We start from the raw sequence: 21,875 nt of genomic DNA on the forward strand, positions 1-21,875 counted from the left end.
ACCAAACAAAAAGAAGACAAATACTAATCATTACTTACCAAATAGGCCTACAATAAATGAGACTCAGGCATTTGTTCTTTTCACAATGCAAGATTGTTTGATGGGCCTAGCGATATCAGACTGTAGAAAGCTAGCAATGTCTGCAACAAACAGCACTCCATTTGTGTGAGGAGAGAATGAGAGAAAAAGCTCACAGGTACATCGGTGTGTGTGTGTGTGTGTGTGTGTGTGTATCTGTCTGTGCACTGATGAGTGTGTGTGTCTAAGTGTGTGAATCCACTGTTTGGCAGGACATCAGTCCATTTAGGAATATGTGTTACCTACTTGTGGCCTAATTGTTATTGTACGACAGTGAGTGTGTTATTGTACGACAGTGAGTGTGTTAATGTACGACAGTGAGTGTGTTATTGTACGACAGTGAGTGTTATTGTACGACAGTGAGTGTTAATGTACGACAGTGAGTGTATTAATGTACGACAGTGAGTGTGTTAATGTACGACAGTGAGTGTTATTGTACGACAGTGAGTGTGTTAATGTACGACAGTGAGTGTGTTAATGTACAACAGTGAGTGTGTTATTGTACGACAGTGAGTGTTGTTGTACGACAGTGAGTGTTAATGTACGACAGTGAGTGTTATTGTACGACAGTGAGTGTGTTATTTTTTTAAACCTTTATTTAACTAGGCAAGTCGGTTAAGAACAAATTCTTATTTTCATTGACGGCCTAGGAATAATGGGTGAACTGCCTTGTTTAGGGGCAGAACGACAGATTTTTACCTTGTCAGCTCGGGGATTCAATCTAGCAACCTTTCAGTTACGAGTCCAACGGTCTAACCACTAGGCTACCTGCTGCCCCATATGATAGTGAGTGTGTCATTGTACGACAGTGAGTGTTTGTGTTTCTAGACTAGGTGACACACATCTCATCCTCTCCAAAGGGTTCCCCCAGGCAACAAAGGCTGATGTGTTTCCTATCCACTATCTTACACACGTGCACACACACACCCACTGGACAAACCCACACGTGACTGAATCTTACCACTCTATTTCTGTTGCTTGTTTACAGGACACTGATCTCCTGGACATTGCCTACATCAAGGACGCCAGGAATGGAAAATGCACAAAAACGCCAAAGGTAAGTCAGTCGGGCCAGTGACTTCTGCTCAGTGCACGATTCAAATAGATTCAGATGTACATCTGTGTATCTTAGACAAGCAGACCAATTCTGATCTTTTTTCCACTAATTCCACTAAAAAGATCACATCAGATCTTTTCACATCAGATCTTCTTCAGAACTGATCTGATTAGAACAATTAGTAAAAAAAATAAATCAGAATTGGGCTTCCTGTCTAAACACAGCCTTACTGTCTTTCTGCCAAAAACTCAGTTCCAAAGTTTATGAGGGCTTTATGAGAAATACTGGAAGACAGACAAGCTAATAGGATATATAACAGGGTTTTATGAGAAATACTGGAAGACAGACAAGCTAATATGATATTTTTTTAGTTTTATGTAGGCTGGACAGGAATATGAGGTGAAAGAGGAAGAGAGAGACAGAGACACGGACATTTTAATATATCTGCAGATGGATACAGAACTGGAGGATATCACTGTACAATGGTGTGTGTGTGTGTGTGTGTGTGTGTGTGTGTGTGTGTGTGTGTGTGTGTGTACTTATTTGCACACAGAAATACCCCCAGATTAGTCAGATCTGCCAGAATGCCATAGGGAATAGTATAGAATAGAATAGTTATTGTCTTGTCATCTTTACAAAGCAAATTCCTTTGCTATGCTCCAAACCCCTCGACACATAAACAGACAACATATAAACAAGCACTACTTCAAACGAGGCACAGCTTAGTGTTATTGAGCAATGTCATGGCCTTGGGTGTGTCTGAGTGTCGCATTCTGGCTACAGCTGCTACACCAGGAGTCAAGGAGACTTCGACATAACGACCGTTGGCACGAATCACTAATTGCTATGGTAAACAACAACATATTAAATTGTAGTATTTGGATGGAATGGCCCTTTGTGATGCTCTCCTTCTAAGAGCAGACTGAAGAGCAGACAGCCTGCTAATGATGCATACCAACACACTGGCAGCTGTTGCTTTTGACGCCAAACTGAATTTTAGTTGGTTGTGACCAATCTCATAGGAATATGTACGCATTCTCACATTGGCAAACTATCTGCAACCGTCAGAGAATCTGTCAGGCATATTTGGCTCTCTGGCCATTCATGCCTCACTTTAAAGGCCATTAATGCCTCACTTTAAAGGTGCAATATGTACAAATTGCTCCACCATTTCTTGGTTCCAAAAATTCTAATAGTTCGCGTAATTTCAGTTTATGTGACAAAACAAGCAGTGCAGAGAATCATTGTATCATCTAAACCGCTGTGAAATATATTTTCAATTACCAAAAATTTTCAGCTGTTTGAAGCAGGTGTACAGAGACGCAAGTGTAAGTGACGGTGTAAGAGACAGTGTAAGAGACAGTGTAAGAGACAGTGTAAGAGACAGTGTAAGTGACGGTGTAAGAGATGCAAAAACTAAACTAAAGAACAGGAATCATAGAAATAGCTTACATAGAACAGATATACCACTTCTTAGACTTGCTTTCAACATTTCTATGTGAATTTGGTCAGGTCACCCAAAAAGTTAAATATTGCAGCTTTAATCAATCAATCAATCAAAATTATATATAAAGCCCTTCTAACTCTACTTCTATCTCAGCCTGTAACTCAGCCTCTACCTCTACCACAGCCTCTACATCAAATCAAATCACATTTATTTGTCACATACGCATGGTTAGCAGATGTTAATGCGAGTATAGCGAAATGCTTGTGCTTCTAGTTCCGATCATGCGGTACTATCAAATCAAATCAAATGTATTTATATAGCCCTTCGTACATCAGCTGATATCTCAAAGTGCTGTACAGAAACCCAGCCTAAAACCCCAAACAGCAAGCAATGCAGGTGTAGAAGCACAGTGGCTAGGAAAAACTCCCTAGAAAGGCCAAAACCTAGGAGGAAACCTAGAGGAACCAGGCTATGTGGGGTGGCCAGTCCTCTTCTGGCTGTGCCCGGGTGGAGATTATAACAGAACATGGCCAAGATGTTCAAATGTTCATAAATGACCAGCATGGTCAAATAATAATAATCACAGGCAGAACAGTTGAAACTGGAGCAGCAGCACGGCCAGGTGGACTGGGGACAGCAAGGAGTCATCATGCCCGGTAGTCCTGAGGCATGGTCCTAGGGCTCAGGTCCTCCGAGAGAGAGAAAGAAAGAAAGAGAGAAAGAGAGAATTAGAGAGAGCATACTTAAATTCACAGAGGACACCGGATAGGACAGGAGAAGTACTCCAGATATAACAAACTGACCCTAGCCCCCGACACATAAACTACTGCAGCATAAATACTAGAGACTGAGAAATCTAACAAGTAATCTAACCTAACAATTTCACAACAACTACCTTATACACACAAATGTAAAGGAATGAATAAGAATATGTACATAAAAATATAGGAATGAGTGATGGCCGAACTGCATAGGCAAGATGCAGTAGATGGTATAGAGTACAGTATATACATATGAGATGAGTAATGTAGGGTATGTAAGCATTATATAAAGTGGTGTTGTTAAAAGTGACTAGTGATACATTTATTACATCAATTTTTCCATTATTAAAGTGGCTGGAGTTGAGTCAGTATGTTGGCAGCAGCCACTCAATGTTAGTGATGGCTGTTTAGCAGTCTGATGGCCTTGAGATAGAAGCTGTTTTTCAGTCTCTCTGTGACCGCTTTGATGCACCTGTACTGACCTCGCCTTCTGGATGATAGCGGGGTGAACAGGCAGTGGCTCGGGTGGTTGTTGTCCTTGATGATCTTTTTGGACTTCCTGTGACATCGGGTGGTGTAGGTGTCCTGGAGGGCAGGTAGTTTACCCCCTGTGATGAGTTGTGCAGACTTCACTATCCTCTGGAGAGCCTTACGGTTATGGATGGAGCAGTTGCCTACCAGGCGGTGATACAGCCCTGTCGGATGCTCTCGATTGTGCATCTGTAAAGGTTTGTGAGTGTTTTTGGTGACAAGCCAAATTTCTTCAGCCTCCTTAGGTTGAAGAGGCGCTGCTGCGCCTTCTTCACCACGCTGTCTGTGTGGGTGGACTATTTCAGTTTGTCCGTGATGTGTACGCCGATGAACTTAAAACTTTCCACCCTCTCCACTACTGTTTCGTCGATGTGGATAGGGGGCAGCTCACTCTGCTGTTTCCTGAGGTCCACGATCATCTCCTATGTTTTGTTGACGTTGAGTGTGAGGTTATTTTCCTGACACCACACTCCGAGGGCCCTCACCTCCTCCCTTTAGGCCGTTGGTAATCAAGCCTACCACTGTAGTGTCATCTGCAAACTTGATGATTGAGTTGGAGGCGTGCGTGGCCACGCAGTCAAGGGTGAACAGGGAGTACAGGAGAGGGCTGAGAAATCACCCTTGTGGGGCCCCAGTGTTGAGGATCAGCGGGGTGGAGATGTTGTTACCTACCCTAACCACCTGGGGGCAGCCCGTCAGGAGGTCCAGGACCCAGATGCACAGGGCGGAGTCGAGTCCCAGGGTCTCGAGCTTAATGACGAGTTTGGAGGGTACCATGTTGTTAAATGCTGAGCTGTAGTCGATGAACAGCATTCTTACATAGGTATTCCTCTTGTCCAGATGGGTTAGGGCAGTGTGCAATGTGATTGCAATTGCGTCATCTGTGGACCTATTGGGGCGGTAAGCAAATTGGAGTGGGTCTAGGGTGTCGGGTAGAGTGGAGGTGATATGGTCCTTGACTAGTCTCTCAAAGCACTTCATGATGACGGAAGTGAGTGCTACGGGGCGGTAGTCATTTAGCTCAGTTACCTTCGCTTTCTTGGGAACAGGAACATGGTGGCCCTCTTGAAGCATGTGGGGACAGCAGACTGGGATAAAGATTGATTTAATATGTCCGTAAACAAGCCAGCCAGCTGGTGTGTTTGAGTCTCTACCTCTACCTCATCCTCTACTGTACCTCTGCTTGTACCTCTATCTCAGCCTCATCCTCATTATACAAATTCTCCTTTTACAATAAAGAACAGCAAAGTCTCTGCTTCTATTATGGAAGGACACAGGGTAGATAAAAAAATATTTGTATTTATTCAACAAGGCCAGTCCCATTGAGACAGAGAGAGCCCTGGCCAAGAAGCAGAATCACTAGCACCCTAACAAATGTTTGTTTCTGAAATTATAAATAGGTTATTATGTGGGTTTGTGGGTTACTTTAATGTCCCTCATCTCAGACAACAGCTAGTTGTAGCAGACAGACAGAGACAGCCCGACACAGTGTTGATGTGAGATGGGCTGTTGTGTAGTTAATGAAGGTCAGATGTGTCTAAACAGGCTTGCCAGGGATTTCACGGCTGTGTTGTCTACGTCTGGGATCTGTTTCTTACAGACACAGGCCCGCCTGGTCAGTACTGATGGAAATGACAGGGGTATAGAAACATAGAATCTGACAATTCCTTATTCTTCATAACAGACAACTGCTTGTGTTCATTGTTTGGTATACAGTGGCTTGCGAAAGTATTCACCCCCCTTGGCATTTTTACTATATTGTTGCCTTACAACCTGGAATTAACATGGATTTTGGGTGGTTTGTATCATTTGATTTACACAACATGCCTACCACTTTGAAGATGCAAAATATTTTTTATTATGAAACAAACAAGAAATAAGAAAAAAAAACTGAAAACTTGAGCGTGCATAACTATTCACCCCCCCCCCCCCCCCCCCCCCCCCCCCCTCCAAAGTCAATACCTTGTAGTGCCACCTTTTGCAGCAATTACAGCTGCTAGTCTCTTGGGGTATGTCTCTATAAGCCTGGCACATCTAGCCACTGGGATTTTTGCCCATTCTTCAAGTCAAAACTGCTCCAGCTCCTTGAAGTTGGATGGGTTCCGCTGGTGTAGAGCAATCTTTAAGTCATACCACAGATTCTCAATTGGATTGAGGTCTGGGCTTTGACTAGGCCATTCCAAGACATTTAAATGTTTCCCCTTATACCACTTGAGTGTTGCTTCATCAGTATGCTTAGGGTCATTGTTCTGCTGGAAAATGAACCGCCGTCCCAGTCTCAAATCTCTGGAAGACTGAAACAGGTTTCCCTCAAGAATTTCCCTGTATTTAGCGCCATCCATCATTTCTTCTAATTTGACCAGTTTCCCAGTCCTTGCCAATAAAAAACATCCCTACAGCATGATGCTGCCACCACCATGCTTCACTGTGGGGATGGCATTCTCAGGGTGATGAGAGGTGTTGGGTTGCGCCAGACATAGCGTTTTCCTTGATGGCCAAAAAGCTCAATTTTAGTCTCATCTGACCAGAGTACCTTCTTACATATGTTCGGGGAGTCTCCCACATGCCTTTTGGCGAACACCAAACATGTTTGCTTATTTTTTTTCGGCCACTCTTCCGTAAAGCCAAGCTCTGTGGAGTGTACGGCTTAAAGTGGTCCTATGGACAGATACTCCAATGTCCTCTGTGGAGCTTCGCAGCTCCTTCACGGTTATCTTTGGTCACTTTATTGCCTCTCTGATTAATGCCCTAGTTGCCTGGTCTGTGAGTTTTGGTGGGCTGCCCTCTCTTGGCAGGTTTGTTGTGGTGCCATATTCTTTCAATTTTTTAATAATGGATGTAATGGTGCTCTGTGGGATGTTCAAAGTTTCTGATATTTTTTTATAACCCAAACCTGATCTGTACTTCTCCACAACTTTGTCCCTGACCTGTTTGGAGAGCTCCTTGGTCTTCATAGTGCTGCTTACTTGGTGGTGCCCCTTGCTTAGTGGTGTTGCAGACTCTGGGGCCTTTCAGAACAGGTGTATATATAGTGAGATCATGTGACAGATCATACGATCTTAGATTGCACACAGGTGGACTTTATTTAACTAATTATGTGACTTCTGAAGGTATTTGTTTGCAATTTTTTTAAATTTTGAAATAAGTATTTTTTTTCACTTCACTTCACCAATTTGGACTATTTTGTGTATGTCTATTACATGAAATCCAAATCAAATCAATTTAAATTACAGGTTGTAATGCAACAAAATAGGAAAAACGCCAAGGGGGGTGAATATTTTTGCAAGGCACTGTATCTTTAGCTACAGAAATAATTACAAAGTGGGATTAAAATGGATTTAATTTAACGATCTGTACCAAATACTATGTAATGTCAAAGTGAATGATATATTAATGAGAAAAATCTCCCAGTGTCTGGTGGCAAACAGACTGAACCAGGGTTTCCTCTAAGTTTTTGCCTGTGCTTAGCTCCATTCTGTTTCTCCTTTATCCTGAAAAACTCCCCAGTCCTTAAAGATTATAAACATACCCATAACATGATGCAGCCACCACTATGCTTGTAAATATGTAGAGTGGTACTCAGTAATGTGTTGTATTGGATTTGCCCCGAACATAACACTTTGTATTCAGGACAAAAAACAATATGCTTCGCCACATTATTTTGCAGTATTACTTTAGTTGCCAACATGTTGCATGTTTTGGAATATTTGTATTCTGTACAGGCTTCCTTCTTTTCACTCTGTCAATTAGGTTAGTATTGGGAAGTAACTACAGTGCAGTGTTGTTGATCCATCCTCAGTTTTCTCCTATCACAGTCATTAAACTCTGTAACTGTTTTAATGAAACCCTGAGCGGTTTCCTTCCTCTCTGGTAACTGAGTTAGGAAGGAAATCGGTATCTTTGTAGTGACTGGGTGTATTGATACACCATCCAAACTGTAATTAATAACTTCACCATGCTCAAATAGATATTCAATATCACTGCTCAACTGAGGGACCATACAGATAATTGTATGTGTGGGGTACAGAGATGAGGTACTCATTCAAAAATCATGTTAAAGACTATTATTGCACACAGAGTGAGTCCATGCAATTTATTATGACTTGTTAGGCACATGTTTTACTCCTGAAGTTATTTAGGCTTGCCATAACAAAGGGGTTCAATACTTATTGACTCAAGATTTTTCAGCTTTTCATTTTTAATTAATTTCCACTTTGATATTATGGGGAATTGCGTGTAGGCCAGTGACAAAAACAAAATCTCTATTTCATCCATTTTAAATTAAGGCTGTAGCACAACAAAATGTTGGAAAAGTCAAGGGGTGTGAATACTTTATGAAGGCACTGTCCTTTAATGGTGTGCCCATCTGAATAAGCTGATGGTCAGTGTGGCTAACCGTTATTCCCCAGAGGCCTGGTCAATGTAGCAGGAGCTCTCTCTCAGCTCCACGTCTTCAGCTTGATGGGACGTTATTAGACCAGATTACAGTTGAGAGGGAACTGGCTGTTCCTGTCCTCGCCACTCACAAAAAATAATCTCTCTAAACCTCATAACTTAATTCTCATAATTTGATTCTCATAACTTGATTCTTCTAACTTGATCATCATAGCTTGATCCACATTACTAGATCCTCATAACTTCCTCTTCATAACACAATTCTCTTAACTTCATAACGTTATCTACCTCCATAACTTCTCCAACTCCATTCAATATTAAGTCAATTATCTTCCTCTACGAATCACAATTTTCCCCTCCCATGGTTGGAATCATTCTCACTGCTCCCAGGGAACCAGATAGACACACTATAGGAAGATTAACACTAGAACCGCTAGCCCGCGAGGACCCCCCCCCCCCCCCCCCCCCTTCAAACTAATGAGCAGTCAGCAAAAATAATAATTTGGTTGTGTCTATGAAGGCCTTGGGTAACATTAGAATGCGATTTTTATTTTATCTCAAATAACACAATAGCATTTTCATTCGTTTATGTTACTGTAGGCTATACGTAAAAAATATAATAATAACAAACTTCAAGTGTTCAATAAATTGTATTTGTGGCGTGCCTTTGTTACAAGAATGAAACAGAAAGCATGTATTGGAACACGATAACAGTTTTTTTTTTTACAACAAAATAAATATAAAAATACCCGAACCACTAATTCGCATGGACAAATTATGAAACATCAGTAGCCTAAACATAAATTATAAGCACCAAGTGGCCTTGATAAATAGTGAAACTCGGCATAAAAACAATAATGGCATTATAATGAATATAAGTGGCGGTATGACAGCAGTCAGAAAATAGTAAATTATTGTCAGCGTGTGTTTATATTGAGCGCGTTTTCACTCAATGGCATGTTGGATTTCATATAGCTGGTATTCCTTGTCCTAACACTTGACAACACATTTGACACACTGATATACCTTTGTTTTGTTGTTATGCACAATGGTTTCCGGTTTTCGCTTAATTGTGTTCCGTTGTCTTGTTATTCTTTGTGGATTACAACGCCTGTGCACGTGCCTTATTTTGCGCAGAGGGAGGCAGCTCCCGTCTCACTTTGTTCATGGTGCCAGCCAGACTTGTTTTTTTGCAAGCAAATTGTTCGCCGATGCCAGTGAAGTTAAGAAATTGTCCATGGTAAGATTTCTCCCCTTGCCAAAGTAAGGTATCCGACACTCGCACACCTGATGCTGACCAATGTGGATATTTTCCCAGATATTGAAATCCGTTCAACATGTACAATTGCGCTTGCTCTCACTGTGTAGCCTACTCCAGGTAGATCAGAGTAGACTGCTTGGATTCGGTGGACTGATATTGGGTACATACCATTTTAAGATTATAATAAGAGTGGATCAGTACAATAGAATGGCCCGCCCTGTTCTTCATTCACAATTGGTGATGACATAATTATGCGTCGTTGGCTTCCCACTCGCCCCATCATACTTTACTTCATTTATTTCATCTGTTGTTATACAGGATGTGTGAAATTAGTTTCGGTACAGTTTCGAAGCAATTATCCGGGTGATTATCAGCGGGGCACTTTCAACTGTCGGAAGAGGCCCTAAAGTGGGAGAAGGAGGGGCAACGGAAACAATTCAAAAAAATGAAATGCCCTCTTAAAACTGGTTAGAACTCCAGTTCTGTTTGTGATAAAGATTCTAACAACGACATTGTGTTATATAGACTTATTAAGGAAAAGTCAAAGTCTAAGAATGGAGGAGGGCAAGACTTTAAAAATGTCAGGGTAATAAAAATGTTTTTGACTGTTTTAGCGGTTCTAGTGTTAAAAGACATCAGCCACAATCGAGTCCCGGAGGGCTTTGACTTTCATGGACAGGAATTGTTCTTTCTTAGAAAAAGCGCAGGAGAAAAGCATTCAGCCTTTCAATAGGGCGCTGTGCGTCCGCTGGGTCATCATGACAGGCTTGCTCATTCTCCATGTTTATGTTGAGCAAACCCAAACCACTTCTGTACGTGTCATCTCAGTTACACTTTAGAAATATAATCTCATTGCTATCATTGAAGTACTCTTTCAAGATGTTCTTGCTATGAAGCTAACCTAACCTCACTGACGTGATGTTCCAACAAGATCTCACAGTCTCACATCAGAATTAGACATTCATCCATGTTTCTCAAATGACACATTTCGAAGTTGTTCAGAAAGGCCACATTTAAGTTTAGGTATTAGCTTAGCATTTTTAAGGTTAAGGTTGAGTTTAGGCATAAACTCTGAATGCTTAAGGAATAGGTTAAGGTTTGGGATAGGCTTAATACAAAATCTCAAAAACAATTTTCTTTCGCTGGATCCAAACTTGCAGCATTTGGTACCAAAAGTAGATGTTTACGCCTATCCTCCATTCCTGTCAAGGAAAATTGAAATCTAAACTCAGCAAAAAAAGAAACGTCCATTTTTCAGGACCCTGTTTTTCAAAGATAATTTGTAAAAATACAAATAACACCACATATCTTTATTGTAAAGGGTTTACACTGTTTCCCATGCTTGTTCAATGAACCACAAAATGAATGAACATGCACCTGTGGAACGGTCGTTAAGGCACTAACAGCTTACAGACGGTAGGCAATTAAGGTCACAGTTATGAAAACTTAGGACACTAAAGAGGCCTTTCTACTGACTCTGAAAAACACCAAAAGAAAGATGCCCAGGGTCCCTGCTCATCTGAGTGAACGTGCCTTAGGCATGCTGCAAGGAGGCATGAGGACTGCGAATGTGGCCAGGGCAATAAATTGCAATGTCCGTACTGTGAGACACCTAAGACAGCGCTACAGGGAGACAGGATTGACAGCTGATTGTCCTCGCAGTGGAAGACCACGTGTAACAACACCAGCACAGAATCGGTACATCCGAACATCACACCTGCGGGACAGGTACAGGATGGCAACTGCCTGTTTTAAGGCAGGTCCTCACCAGACATCACCGGCAACAACGTCGCCTATGGGCACAAACCCACCGTCGCTGGACCAGACAGGACAGGCAAAAAGTTCTCGTCACTGACGAGTCGCGGTTTTGTCTCACCAGGGGTGATGGTCGGATTCGCGTTTATCATCGAAGGAATGAGTGTTACACCGAGGCCTGTACTCTGGAGCGAGATCGATTTGGAGGTTGAGGGTCCGTCATGGGCTGGGGCGGTGTGTCACAGCATCATCGAACTGAGCTTGTTGTCAAAGGTACATAAGCACATAACAGCTAATGCTCAAGAACAATGACGTTGATGCATATTACACAAGCACACACTCTCTCAGATTTACACACACCCAACCACACACACACACACGCACGCACACTAGCACGCACACTCACACACACACACACACACACACACACACACACAGGAACCTACGCAAACAGGTTAATCTAGACCAAGTGACAGGGGTGAAAATAGAGTTCTGGTGGAATTTCAATGAGAACTGTCTACAAAGGCTTTCGGGCCGCTTGGCCTGCCCTGAAAGAACCACTGTTATCTGTAGAGAAAACACATGGAGCCAGATGCTATGAAATAATGTGGTCGCTAAAACAATACCCCGTATCAGCCACAACCACACACACAAAACAATCAGCACAGACACAAAACAATCAGCACAGACACAGAACAATCACCACAGACACAGAACAATCACCACAGACACAGAACAATCAGCACAGACACAGAACAATCAGCACAGACACAGAACAATCAGCACAGACACAGAACAATTACCACAGACACAGAACAATTACCACAGACACAGAACAATCAGCACAGACACAGAACAATCACCACAGACACACAATAGTAGGGGGCTATTGAGGCCTGTTAGTTGACCTTGTGGTTCTATCTACTGTACACAGCTAGTCTTAGTTAAGACAAAACACCAGGGACACTTATTGTGCTACGGGACTTCACTTTCTTCTTTACGTTCCATGGTACAACTCAGGGCCAGTCCAGAGAGAAAGGACAGGAAAGTGTTTGTGTTTACACAGTGTTCCAGTGATGTCTCTGTTTACAGTGTTTACAGCAGGGCTCTGGGGAACTAGCCAGCTCAGTATCAGTCTGCCTGTCTGTTAGGACCGGGAATTGCCAGGGACCTCACAATACGATATTACACGATATGCATTGCAATTCTATATGTATCACAATTTACCACGATTCTGTGTTTTTCGATTTGATTCTGTGATTTTATTGTGATTTGATGTTCCAAACATATTGCTCACTATATGTCTTCTGCAGAGGTAAAAGAGAGAGCATGAGAACATTTGTTTTGATCAGTCATGAAAATAAAACTCCTGAAAAAATGTTGGCTCCCCTTTAGAAAAGAAGATTGGGGCCAAGCTATAGAAGGAGAAATACCAGAGTTGTGGGCCAGGTACAGCCGACTAGCGCTAGCTAACATTATTAACTACCTACCAAAAAAATTAATAAAAAATTGTTACTTGGAGTCATAGAATCTATATAATATCTGCAAAAATAAAATAGTCATACTCTACTGTATATGTTTTTTGTCCATCCCTACTGTCTGTCCTCTGCAGCTCATTAATAGGAGCCAGGGGAGAGTTAGCTTACCCTGTGCTTCACAGTCAAAACAGGTTGCCCATGTATTATGACAACATTTTGAGGCTTGTCGAAGTTCGGTAGCTGAAGTCCACGCCCCTTCGTCATTGATTGGTCAACAGTAGGAATTCTTCAATGAAGTGTTTGTTGTCATTCAATGACAGAAGACTACTTTTCATGGACATTTTTACACTGGATAAATACTGCACCAAACATCTTAGTTAAATGTAAAATTGTACGACTATGACCCTCTTAGCAAAAACATCAACATTTATTGCAAATTTCTTGAGTTACTTATTTTGAAGAAGTGTACTGGCAATGGTGTCTCAACAGGGACAAACAGTAATATTACGCTTCTTGTGTAATGTAATCTTTAAATCCCAAAACTCACTTCTGTTTACATTGAGAGTATGCTTGTGTTGCGATATCCAAAGCGTGCCACTTGGAATGCATGGCCAATACTTTGCTTCATTGGTGTGGTATATGGTGGTATATGCCAGTGTTAGTGGATATTGAAGCAGAGCTTATGTGTTGTCATGGAAGTTAAAGGCCTGTAATGGATAATAGATAATAGACGTCGGTATTTCCTTTCATCTGTGACCTCTGTGGTCCGCCGTGGTCGATGAAAGAGGGGGTCACAGCAGGAGGAGTCAGCCATAACGATCAGGAACCTTTCAAGCATATTAATCCCCCGAGTAACAGACAGACAGACAGACAGACACAAGGTCACTGTCTACTGAGGTTGTCACTAGTTACCACAGCCACAAAGTCACTAACCCTGACCATTTATACAATTTCTCTTCTTAAAATGTGATTTAAACCTATCCCTAACTGTAACTCTAACCTTAAATTAAGACCAAACAGTCCATTTCTGTTTTAATACATTTTTACAATATACCCAATTGTGACCGACCGGCTCGATTTGGTCTTATGTAGCAACATTTTAAATTGTGTGTTTTATGGTGGATAAAAGTAGAGACTCAGAGCTAGAAAATGGTATATTACTTACATAAACTACAGTTGAAGGACAATGGGAAAGTAATGCTGCTTTGAAAGTTGATCAACTTGAAACCTCACTGTTGAGAAAATGGCCCTTGAATGTTTTGGTAAACCTACTGGGAAAGGGGGATACCTAGACAGTTGTACAACTGAATGCAGGGGGTTCAATCCAACAACCTTTCGGTTACTGGCCCAACGCTCTAACCACTAGGCTACCTGCCGGAAATCTCTTCTTTGTCTACACCCATTCAGCATCATGCAAACCCTCTTACGACTTTGCCCCGCCCATCTCTTTAAGGATTTACTTGTACTTAACAACCAACGTTTCAAGACTAAAGGCTAGTTTATACTACGGGTGTATTCGTAAATTCAATCTGGAGTGCCAGTGTGAGCCCTGGGCGTTTGTAAACTCAGAGCATTGTCAGATTGTCTGTTCCTAAATTCAGAGTGTTCAGAGCGCACACTTGACTCTCTGGCTGAGGAGTAGGGTTGATCCGAGAGTTCTGACCTAACAACAGCAGTCAAGCTCCCAAGCTAACTGGCTAACGTTGGCTAGCTTGCTAGCTACTTCCAGACATATGAGAGAACAGCTCACTCTGACCATTTTATTCACCCTAGCAAAGCTGGTTAGGCTGTTTTCATGTTATCCAGAGCGTTGGTGACTGTAACTGTGCTGCTGGCAACAATTTAATTAAGATTTTTTGCCGACGTTTACTGACACCGGTCATATTCAACGGGTGTTGAGCGTTCGTAAGTTCATCAGTTATTCTAAGCTCTGGCACACTTAGACGAGAGTGCTCTGCAATCGGAGTAGATAGCCAGAGCGAATTAATCAGCTATGTCTATTGACAGTTATCGCAGTGACATCATGAACATCTATTGAAATGTTTAATTGCATAGTGGAGTCTTTTGTTTAGACATGTAAACTAGCTATCTAAACAATAATCCCAGCTCGTTACCACCCTGCATGAATCAATTTTAGCTAGCTAACATTAGGCTATAACTAGCAATGCAAATGGCTCTGAGATACGAAAAATATTACCATGCAGATCATACACGTAACGTTAGCTAGCGAGCTAACAGTACGCTTTAACTGAAATGAAAACGACTTTCTGACAGAATGAGAAACGTGTAATATTAGAAAAGCTAGCTAGACTATCTTAACCTGTTGGATCTCTAGAGGCGCTATTTCATTTTTGGATAAAAAACGTTCCCGTTTTAAGCGCGATATTTTGTCACGAAAAGATGCTCGACTATGCATATTCTTGACAGTTTTTGAAAGAGAACACTCTGAAGTTTCAGAATCTGCAAAGATATTGTCTGTCAGAACTCATTCTACAGGCGAAACCAAGATGATGCGTCAACCAGGAAATTAGCAGAATTTCTGAAGCTCTGTTTTCCATTGTCTCCTTATATGGCTGTGATTGCGCAAGGAATGAGCCTACACTTTCTGTCGTTCCCCCAAGGTCTTAGCAGCGTTGTGACGTATTTGTAGGCATATCATTGGAAGATTGACCATAAGAGACTACATTTTCCAAGTGTCCGCCTGGTGTCCTGCGTGGAATTCGGTGCGCAATTGCCAGCTGCTTGTACTTTTCCATTTGATTGAGGGGAGAAACCATGCTTCCAAGAACGATATATCAATGAAGAGATATGTGAAAAACACCTTGAGGATTGATTCTAAACAACGTTTGCCATGTTTTCAGTCGATATTATGGAGTTAATTTGGAAAAAAGTTCGCGTTTTGAGGACTGAATTTTCAGTTTTTTTTGGTAGCCAAATGTGATGTATAAAACGGAGCTATTTCTAATACACAAAGAATATTTTTGGAAAAACTGAACTGCTATCTAACTGAGAGTATCCTCATTGAAAACATCAGAAGTTCTTCAAAGGTAAATGATTTTATTTGAAGGCTTTTATGTTTTTGTTGAAATGTTGCGTGCTGGATGCTAACGCTAATGCTAACGCTAAATGCTACGCTAGCTAGCTACTTTTACACAAATTATTGTTTTCCTATGGTTGAGAAGCATATTTTGAAAATCTGAGATGACAGTGTTGTTTACAAAAGGCTAAGCTTGAGAGATGGCATATTTATTTCATTTCAGTTGCGATTTTCATGAATAGTTAACGTTGCGTTATGGTAATGAGCTTGAGTCTGTATTCCTGATACCGGATCCGGGATGGGGAGATCAGAGAGGTTAACCTTATACATCGATGGACGCTTCTCCCTCTCCGTCACGGATGCCATGGTTGCTATTAGATTGAAGATGTAATCTGGAGACAGGTGTTTTATACAGCCTTTTGTGTGTTCTCTTTTCAGCTCCTTCTGCTTATTTGCAATCAAAGGCCAGAATTTTCTCCATCCCCTTAGCTTTCATACTCTAATTCCACTGATTTCAAAACCCGGTCCTCCAGAAAGTGGAGAGCAACACTTTGATGTCTTTCAAAAAAAGCTGCGTTAGAAAGGATGAACTACAACTACTCTGTCAATCACCATATTCTTATCAGCAGACTCAGTAGCCTCAGTTTTTCTGATGACTGCCTTGCCTGGTTCACCAACTACTTTGCAGACAGAGTTCAGTGTGTCAAATCGGAGGGCATGCTGTCCGGTCCTCTGGCAGTCTCTATGGGGGTGCCACAGGGTTCAATTCTCGGGCCGACTCTTTTCTCTGTATATATCAATGATGTTGCTCTTGCTGCGGGCGATTCCCTGATCCACCTCTACGCAGACGACACCATTCATTATACTTCCGGCCCGTCCTTGGACACTGTGCTATCTAACCTCCAAACGAGCTTCAATGCCATACAACACTCCCTCCGTGGCCTCCAACTGCTCTTAAACGCTAGTAAAACCAAATGCATGCTTTTCAACCGTTTGCTGCCTGCACCCGCACACCTGACTAGCATCACCACCCTGGCTGGTTCCGACCTTGAATATGTGGACATCTATAAGTACCTAGGTGTCTGGCTAGACTGTAAACTCTCCTTCCAGACTCATATCAAACATCTCCAATCGAAAATCAAATCTAGAGTCGGCTTTCTATTCCGCCAAACTTACCCTAGTAAAACTGACTATCCTACCGATCCTCGACTTCGGCAATGTCATCTACAAAATTGCTTCCAACACTCTACTCAGCAAACTGGATGCAGTTTATCACAGTGCCATCCGTTTTGTCACTAAAGCACCTTATACCACCCACCACTGCAACCTGTATGCTCTAGTTGGCTGGCCCTCGCTACATATTCGTCGCCAGACCCACTGGCTCCAGGTCATCTACAAGTCCATGCTAGGTAAAGCTCCGCCTTATCTCAGTTCACTGGTCACGATGGCAACACCCACCCGTAGCACACGCTCCAGCAGGTGTATCTCACTGATCATCCCTAAAGCCAACACCTCATTTGGCCGCCTTTCGTTCCAGTTCTCTGCTGCCTGTGACTGGAACGAATTGCAAAAATCGCTGAAGTTGGAGACTTTTACCCCCCTCACCAACTTCAAACATCTGCTATCTGAGCAGCTAACCGATCGCTGCAGCTGTACATACATAGTCTATCGGTAAATATATAGACTCTCCTTTTTTTTACTGTATTATTGACTTGTTAATTGTTTACTCCATGTGTAACTCTGTGTTGTCTGTTCACACTGCTATGCTTTATCTTGGCCAGGTCGCAGTTGCAAATGAGAACTTGTTCTCAACTAGCCTACCTGGTTAAATAAAGGTGAAATAAAAAAAAATACTGAGCAGCTCATGTTATAGATAGAAGCGTGCTACATGGCAGACCATGCCTTTTCCGTGGCTAAACCAACTAGGCTCATCATTTAACAGTATTTACAGCTGGCTGTCACGAAGTTGGTCACTCTCCTTGTTCAGGCGGCGTTCCGCGGTCGAAGTTACCAACCTTCTAGCCATCGCTGATCCTCTTTTCATTTTCCTTTGGTTTTGTCTTGTCTTCCATCACACCTGGTTCCAATCCCATCATTTACATGTTGTGTATTTAACCCTTTGTTCCCCCTCATGTCCTTGTGGGTGATTGTTTATTGTAGTGCTTGTGAACGTCTGTCCTTGGGGGTGATTGTTTATTGTAGTTCTTGAACACGTCTGTCCTGGTGGGTGATTGTTTATTGTAGTTCTTGTGTCTGTCCTGGTGGGTGATTGTTTATTGTAGTTCTTGTGTCTGTCCTGGTGTGTGATTGTTTATTGTAGTTCTTGTGTCTGTCCTTGGGGGTGATTGTTTATTGTAGTGCTTGTGTCTGTCCTGGTGGGTGATTGTTTATTGTAGTGCTTGTGTCTGTCCTGGTGTGTGATTGTTTATTGTAGTTCTTGAACACGTCTGTCCTGGTGGGTGATTGTTTATTGTAGTGCTTGTGTCTGTCCTGGTGGGTGATTGTTTATTGTAGTTCTTGTGTCTGTCCTGGTGGGTGATTGTTTATTGTAGTTCTTGTGTCTGTCCTGGTGGGTGATTGTTTATTGTAGTTCTTAAACATGTCTGTCCTGGTGGGTGATTGTTTATTGTAGTTCTTAAACATGTCTGTCCTGGTGGGTGATTGTTTATTGTAGTTCTTGTGTCTGTCCTGGTGGGTGATTGTTTATTGTAGTTCTTGAACACGTCTGTCCTGGTGTGTGATTGTTTATTGTAGTTCTTGTGTCTGTCCTGGTGTGTGATTGTTTATTGTAGTTCTTGTGTCTGTCCTGGTGTGTGATTGTTTATTGTAGTTCTTGTGTCTGTCCTGGTGGGTGATTGTTTATTGTAGTGCTTGTGTCTGTCCTGGTGGGTGATTGTTTATTGTAGTTCTTGTGTCTGTCCTGGTGGGTGATTGTTTATTGTAGTTCTTGTGTCTGTCCTGGTGGGTGATTGTTTATTGTAGTTCTTAAACATGTCTGTCCTGGTGGGTGATTGTTTATTGTAGTTCTTAAACATGTCTGTCCTGGTGGGTGATTGTTTATTGTAGTTCTTGTGTCTGTCCTGGTGGGTGATTGTTTATTGTAGTTCTTGAACACGTCTGTCCTGGTGTGTGATTGTTTATTGTAGTTCTTGTGTCTGTCCTGGTGTGTGATTGTTTATTGTAGTTCTTGTGTCTGTCCTGGTGTGTGATTGTTTATTGTAGTTCTTGTGTCTGTCCTGGTGGGTGATTGTTTATTGTAGTTCTTGTGTCTGTCCTGGTGGGTGATTGTTTATTGTAGTTCTTGTGTCTGTCCTGGTGTGTGATTGTTTATTGTAGTTCTTGTGTCTGTCCTGGTGGGTGATTGTTTATTGTAGTTCTTGTGTCTGTCCTGGTGGGTGATTGTTTATTGTAGTTCTTGAACACGTCTGTCCTGGTGTGTGATTGTTTATTGTAGTTCTTGAACACGTCTGTCCTGGTGTGTGATTGTTTATTGTAGTTCTTGTGTCTGTCCTGGTGGGTGATTGTTTATTGTAGTTCTTGTGTCTGTCCTGGTGGGTGATTGTTTATTGTAGTTATTGTGTCTGTCCTGGTGGGTGATTGTTTATTGTAGTTCTTGTGAACGTCTGTCCTGGTGGGTGATTGTTTATTGTAGTTATTGTCTATCCTGGTGGGTGATTGTTTATTGTAGTTATTGTCTGTCCTGGTGGGTGATTGTTTATTGTAGTTCTTGTGTCTGTCCTGGTGGGTGATTGTTTATTGTAGTTCTTGTGTCTGTCCTGGTGGGTGATTGTTTATTGTAGTTCTTGTGTCTGTCCTGGTGGGTGATTGTTTATTGTAGTTCTTGTGTCTGTCCTGGTGGGTGATTGTTTATTGTAGTTCTTGTGTCTGTCCTGGTGTGTGATTGTTTATTGTAGTTCTTGTGTCTGTCCTGGTGGGTGATTGTTTATTGTAGTTCTTGAACACGTCTGTCCTGGTGTGTCGGGTTATGGACCCATTTATTTTATTATTCTGTTTTCCGGTGGGTTTTTGTTAATAAACTGCGCCGTTGGAAACACAGTTATTTCTCTCCTGCGTCTGACTTCTCTGACGCCAGTTCGCACCCCTTACAACATTATAATGTGCAGGAGATGTGCAGTTCACACCCCTTACAACATTATAATGTGCAGTTCACACCCCTTACAACATTATAATGTGCAGTTCACACCCCTTACAACATTATAATGTGCAGAAGATGTGCAGTTCACACCCCTTACAACATTATAATGTGCAGTTCACACCCCTTACAACATTATAATGTGCAGGGGATGTGCAGTTCACACCCCTTACAACATTATAATGTGCAGAAGATGTGCAGTTCACACCCCTTACAACATTATAATGTGCAGTTCACACCTCTTACAACATTATAATGTGCAGTTCACACCCCTTACAACATTATAATGTGCAGGAGATGTGCAGTTCACACCCCTTACAACATTATAATGTGCAGTTCACACCCCTTACAACATTATAATGTGCAGTTCACACCCCTTACAACATTATAATGTGTAGTTCACACCCCTTACAACATTATAATGTGCAGTTCACACCCCTTACAACATTATAATGTGCAGAAGATGTGCAGTTCACACCCCTTACAACATTATAATGTGCAGAAGATGTGCAGTTCACACCCCTTACAACATAATAATGTGCAGTTCACACCCCTTACAACATTATAATGTGTAGTTCACACCCCTTACAACATTATAATGTGCAGAAGATGTGCAGTCCACACCCCTTACAACATAATAATGTGCAGTTCACACCCCTTACAACATTATAATGTGTAGTTCACACCCCTTACAACATTATAATGTGTAGTTCACACCCCTTACAACATTATAATGTGCAGAAGATGTTCAGTTCACACCTCTTACAACATTATAATGTGCAGAAGATGTGCAGTTCACACCCCTTACAACATTATAATGTGCATTTCACACCCCTTACAACATTATAATGTGCAGTTCACACCCCTTACAACATTATAATGTGCAGTTCACACCCCTTACAACATTATAATGTGCAGAAGATGTGCAGTTCACACCCCTTACAACATTATAATGTACAGAAGATGTGCAGTTCACACCCCTTACAACATTATAATGTGCAGTTCACACCCCTTACAACATTATAATGTGCAGAAGATGTGCAGTTCACACCCCTTACAACATTATAATGTGCAGTTCACACCCCTTACAACATTATAATGTACATTTCACACCCCTTACAACATTATAATGTGCAGTTCACACCCCTTACACTGGCAAATAAGTTTGTATTAAGGCACATGAAAGTTCACATCTTTCAAAAGGCATTTCTGCCAAAAAACGCATTTTGATCAACAACAAAAAATGTTTACGTTCGAATGGCTCTCCTGTGAAGTAGTGACGCGCGACATCAAATCAAATCAAATGTATTTATATAGCCCTTCGTACATCAGCTGATATCTCAAAGTGCTGTACAGAAACCCAGCCTAAAACCCCAAACAGCAAGCAATGCAGGTGTAGAAGCACGAAGTTGGTCCTTCTTCTTGTTCAGGCGGCGTCCAGTTTCCTGAAACGAGTCACAATTTAGAATTTTTGGCTGTGGTAGCTAGTGTGTCCTGCGGTACCCTGATCCTACACTATAGAGCACATCACACAGTCCAGAGCACACACTGTATACAGAGTGACAAAGTGATTACACGCTGTGACTTACAGTGAAAACACACTGTCTGCATCCCAAATGGCACCCTTTTCCCTATATAGTGCACTTCTTTAGTTTGACACTATATAGCGAACAGTGTGCCTGTTGTGACACATGCACTGTACTTACTGTATAAAACATGATGATGGGATTGGTACTCTCTGCTATAAAAAGTAAATATAGCGCAACATGTTCTTCTCTGCATTTAAACACTTCATTCTAATAGCTATGTAACTGATACTGAATTGGTGCACTGAGAATATTTGATTACTCACTTACTCAATGTAAAACAGAGTGGCGGTTTCATAGTAATGACATGAATCTTAAGACCTCTGCAGGTTTATG

General features: G+C 41.8%; 1 protein-coding gene across 2 annotated transcripts in view; it reads left to right on the plus strand.

Annotated features, from left to right (window-relative positions):
- LOC139407292 (1-phosphatidylinositol 4,5-bisphosphate phosphodiesterase beta-1-like) overlaps positions 1 to 21,875 on the plus strand; it is a 256,969-nt gene that overhangs the window by 64,092 nt on the left and 171,002 nt on the right. For both annotated transcript variants that reach the window (XM_071150944.1, XM_071150945.1), the window contains exon 3: positions 1,067 to 1,135. In XM_071150944.1, the coding sequence (XP_071007045.1) occupies positions 1,067 to 1,135 (69 nt within the window). The remainder of the gene's footprint in view (positions 1 to 1,066; positions 1,136 to 21,875) is intronic.

Source organism: Oncorhynchus clarkii, chromosome 4 (genome assembly GCF_045791955.1).
Source record: "Oncorhynchus clarkii lewisi isolate Uvic-CL-2024 chromosome 4, UVic_Ocla_1.0, whole genome shotgun sequence".
Classification (NCBI taxonomy): Eukaryota; Metazoa; Chordata; class Actinopteri; order Salmoniformes; family Salmonidae; genus Oncorhynchus; species Oncorhynchus clarkii.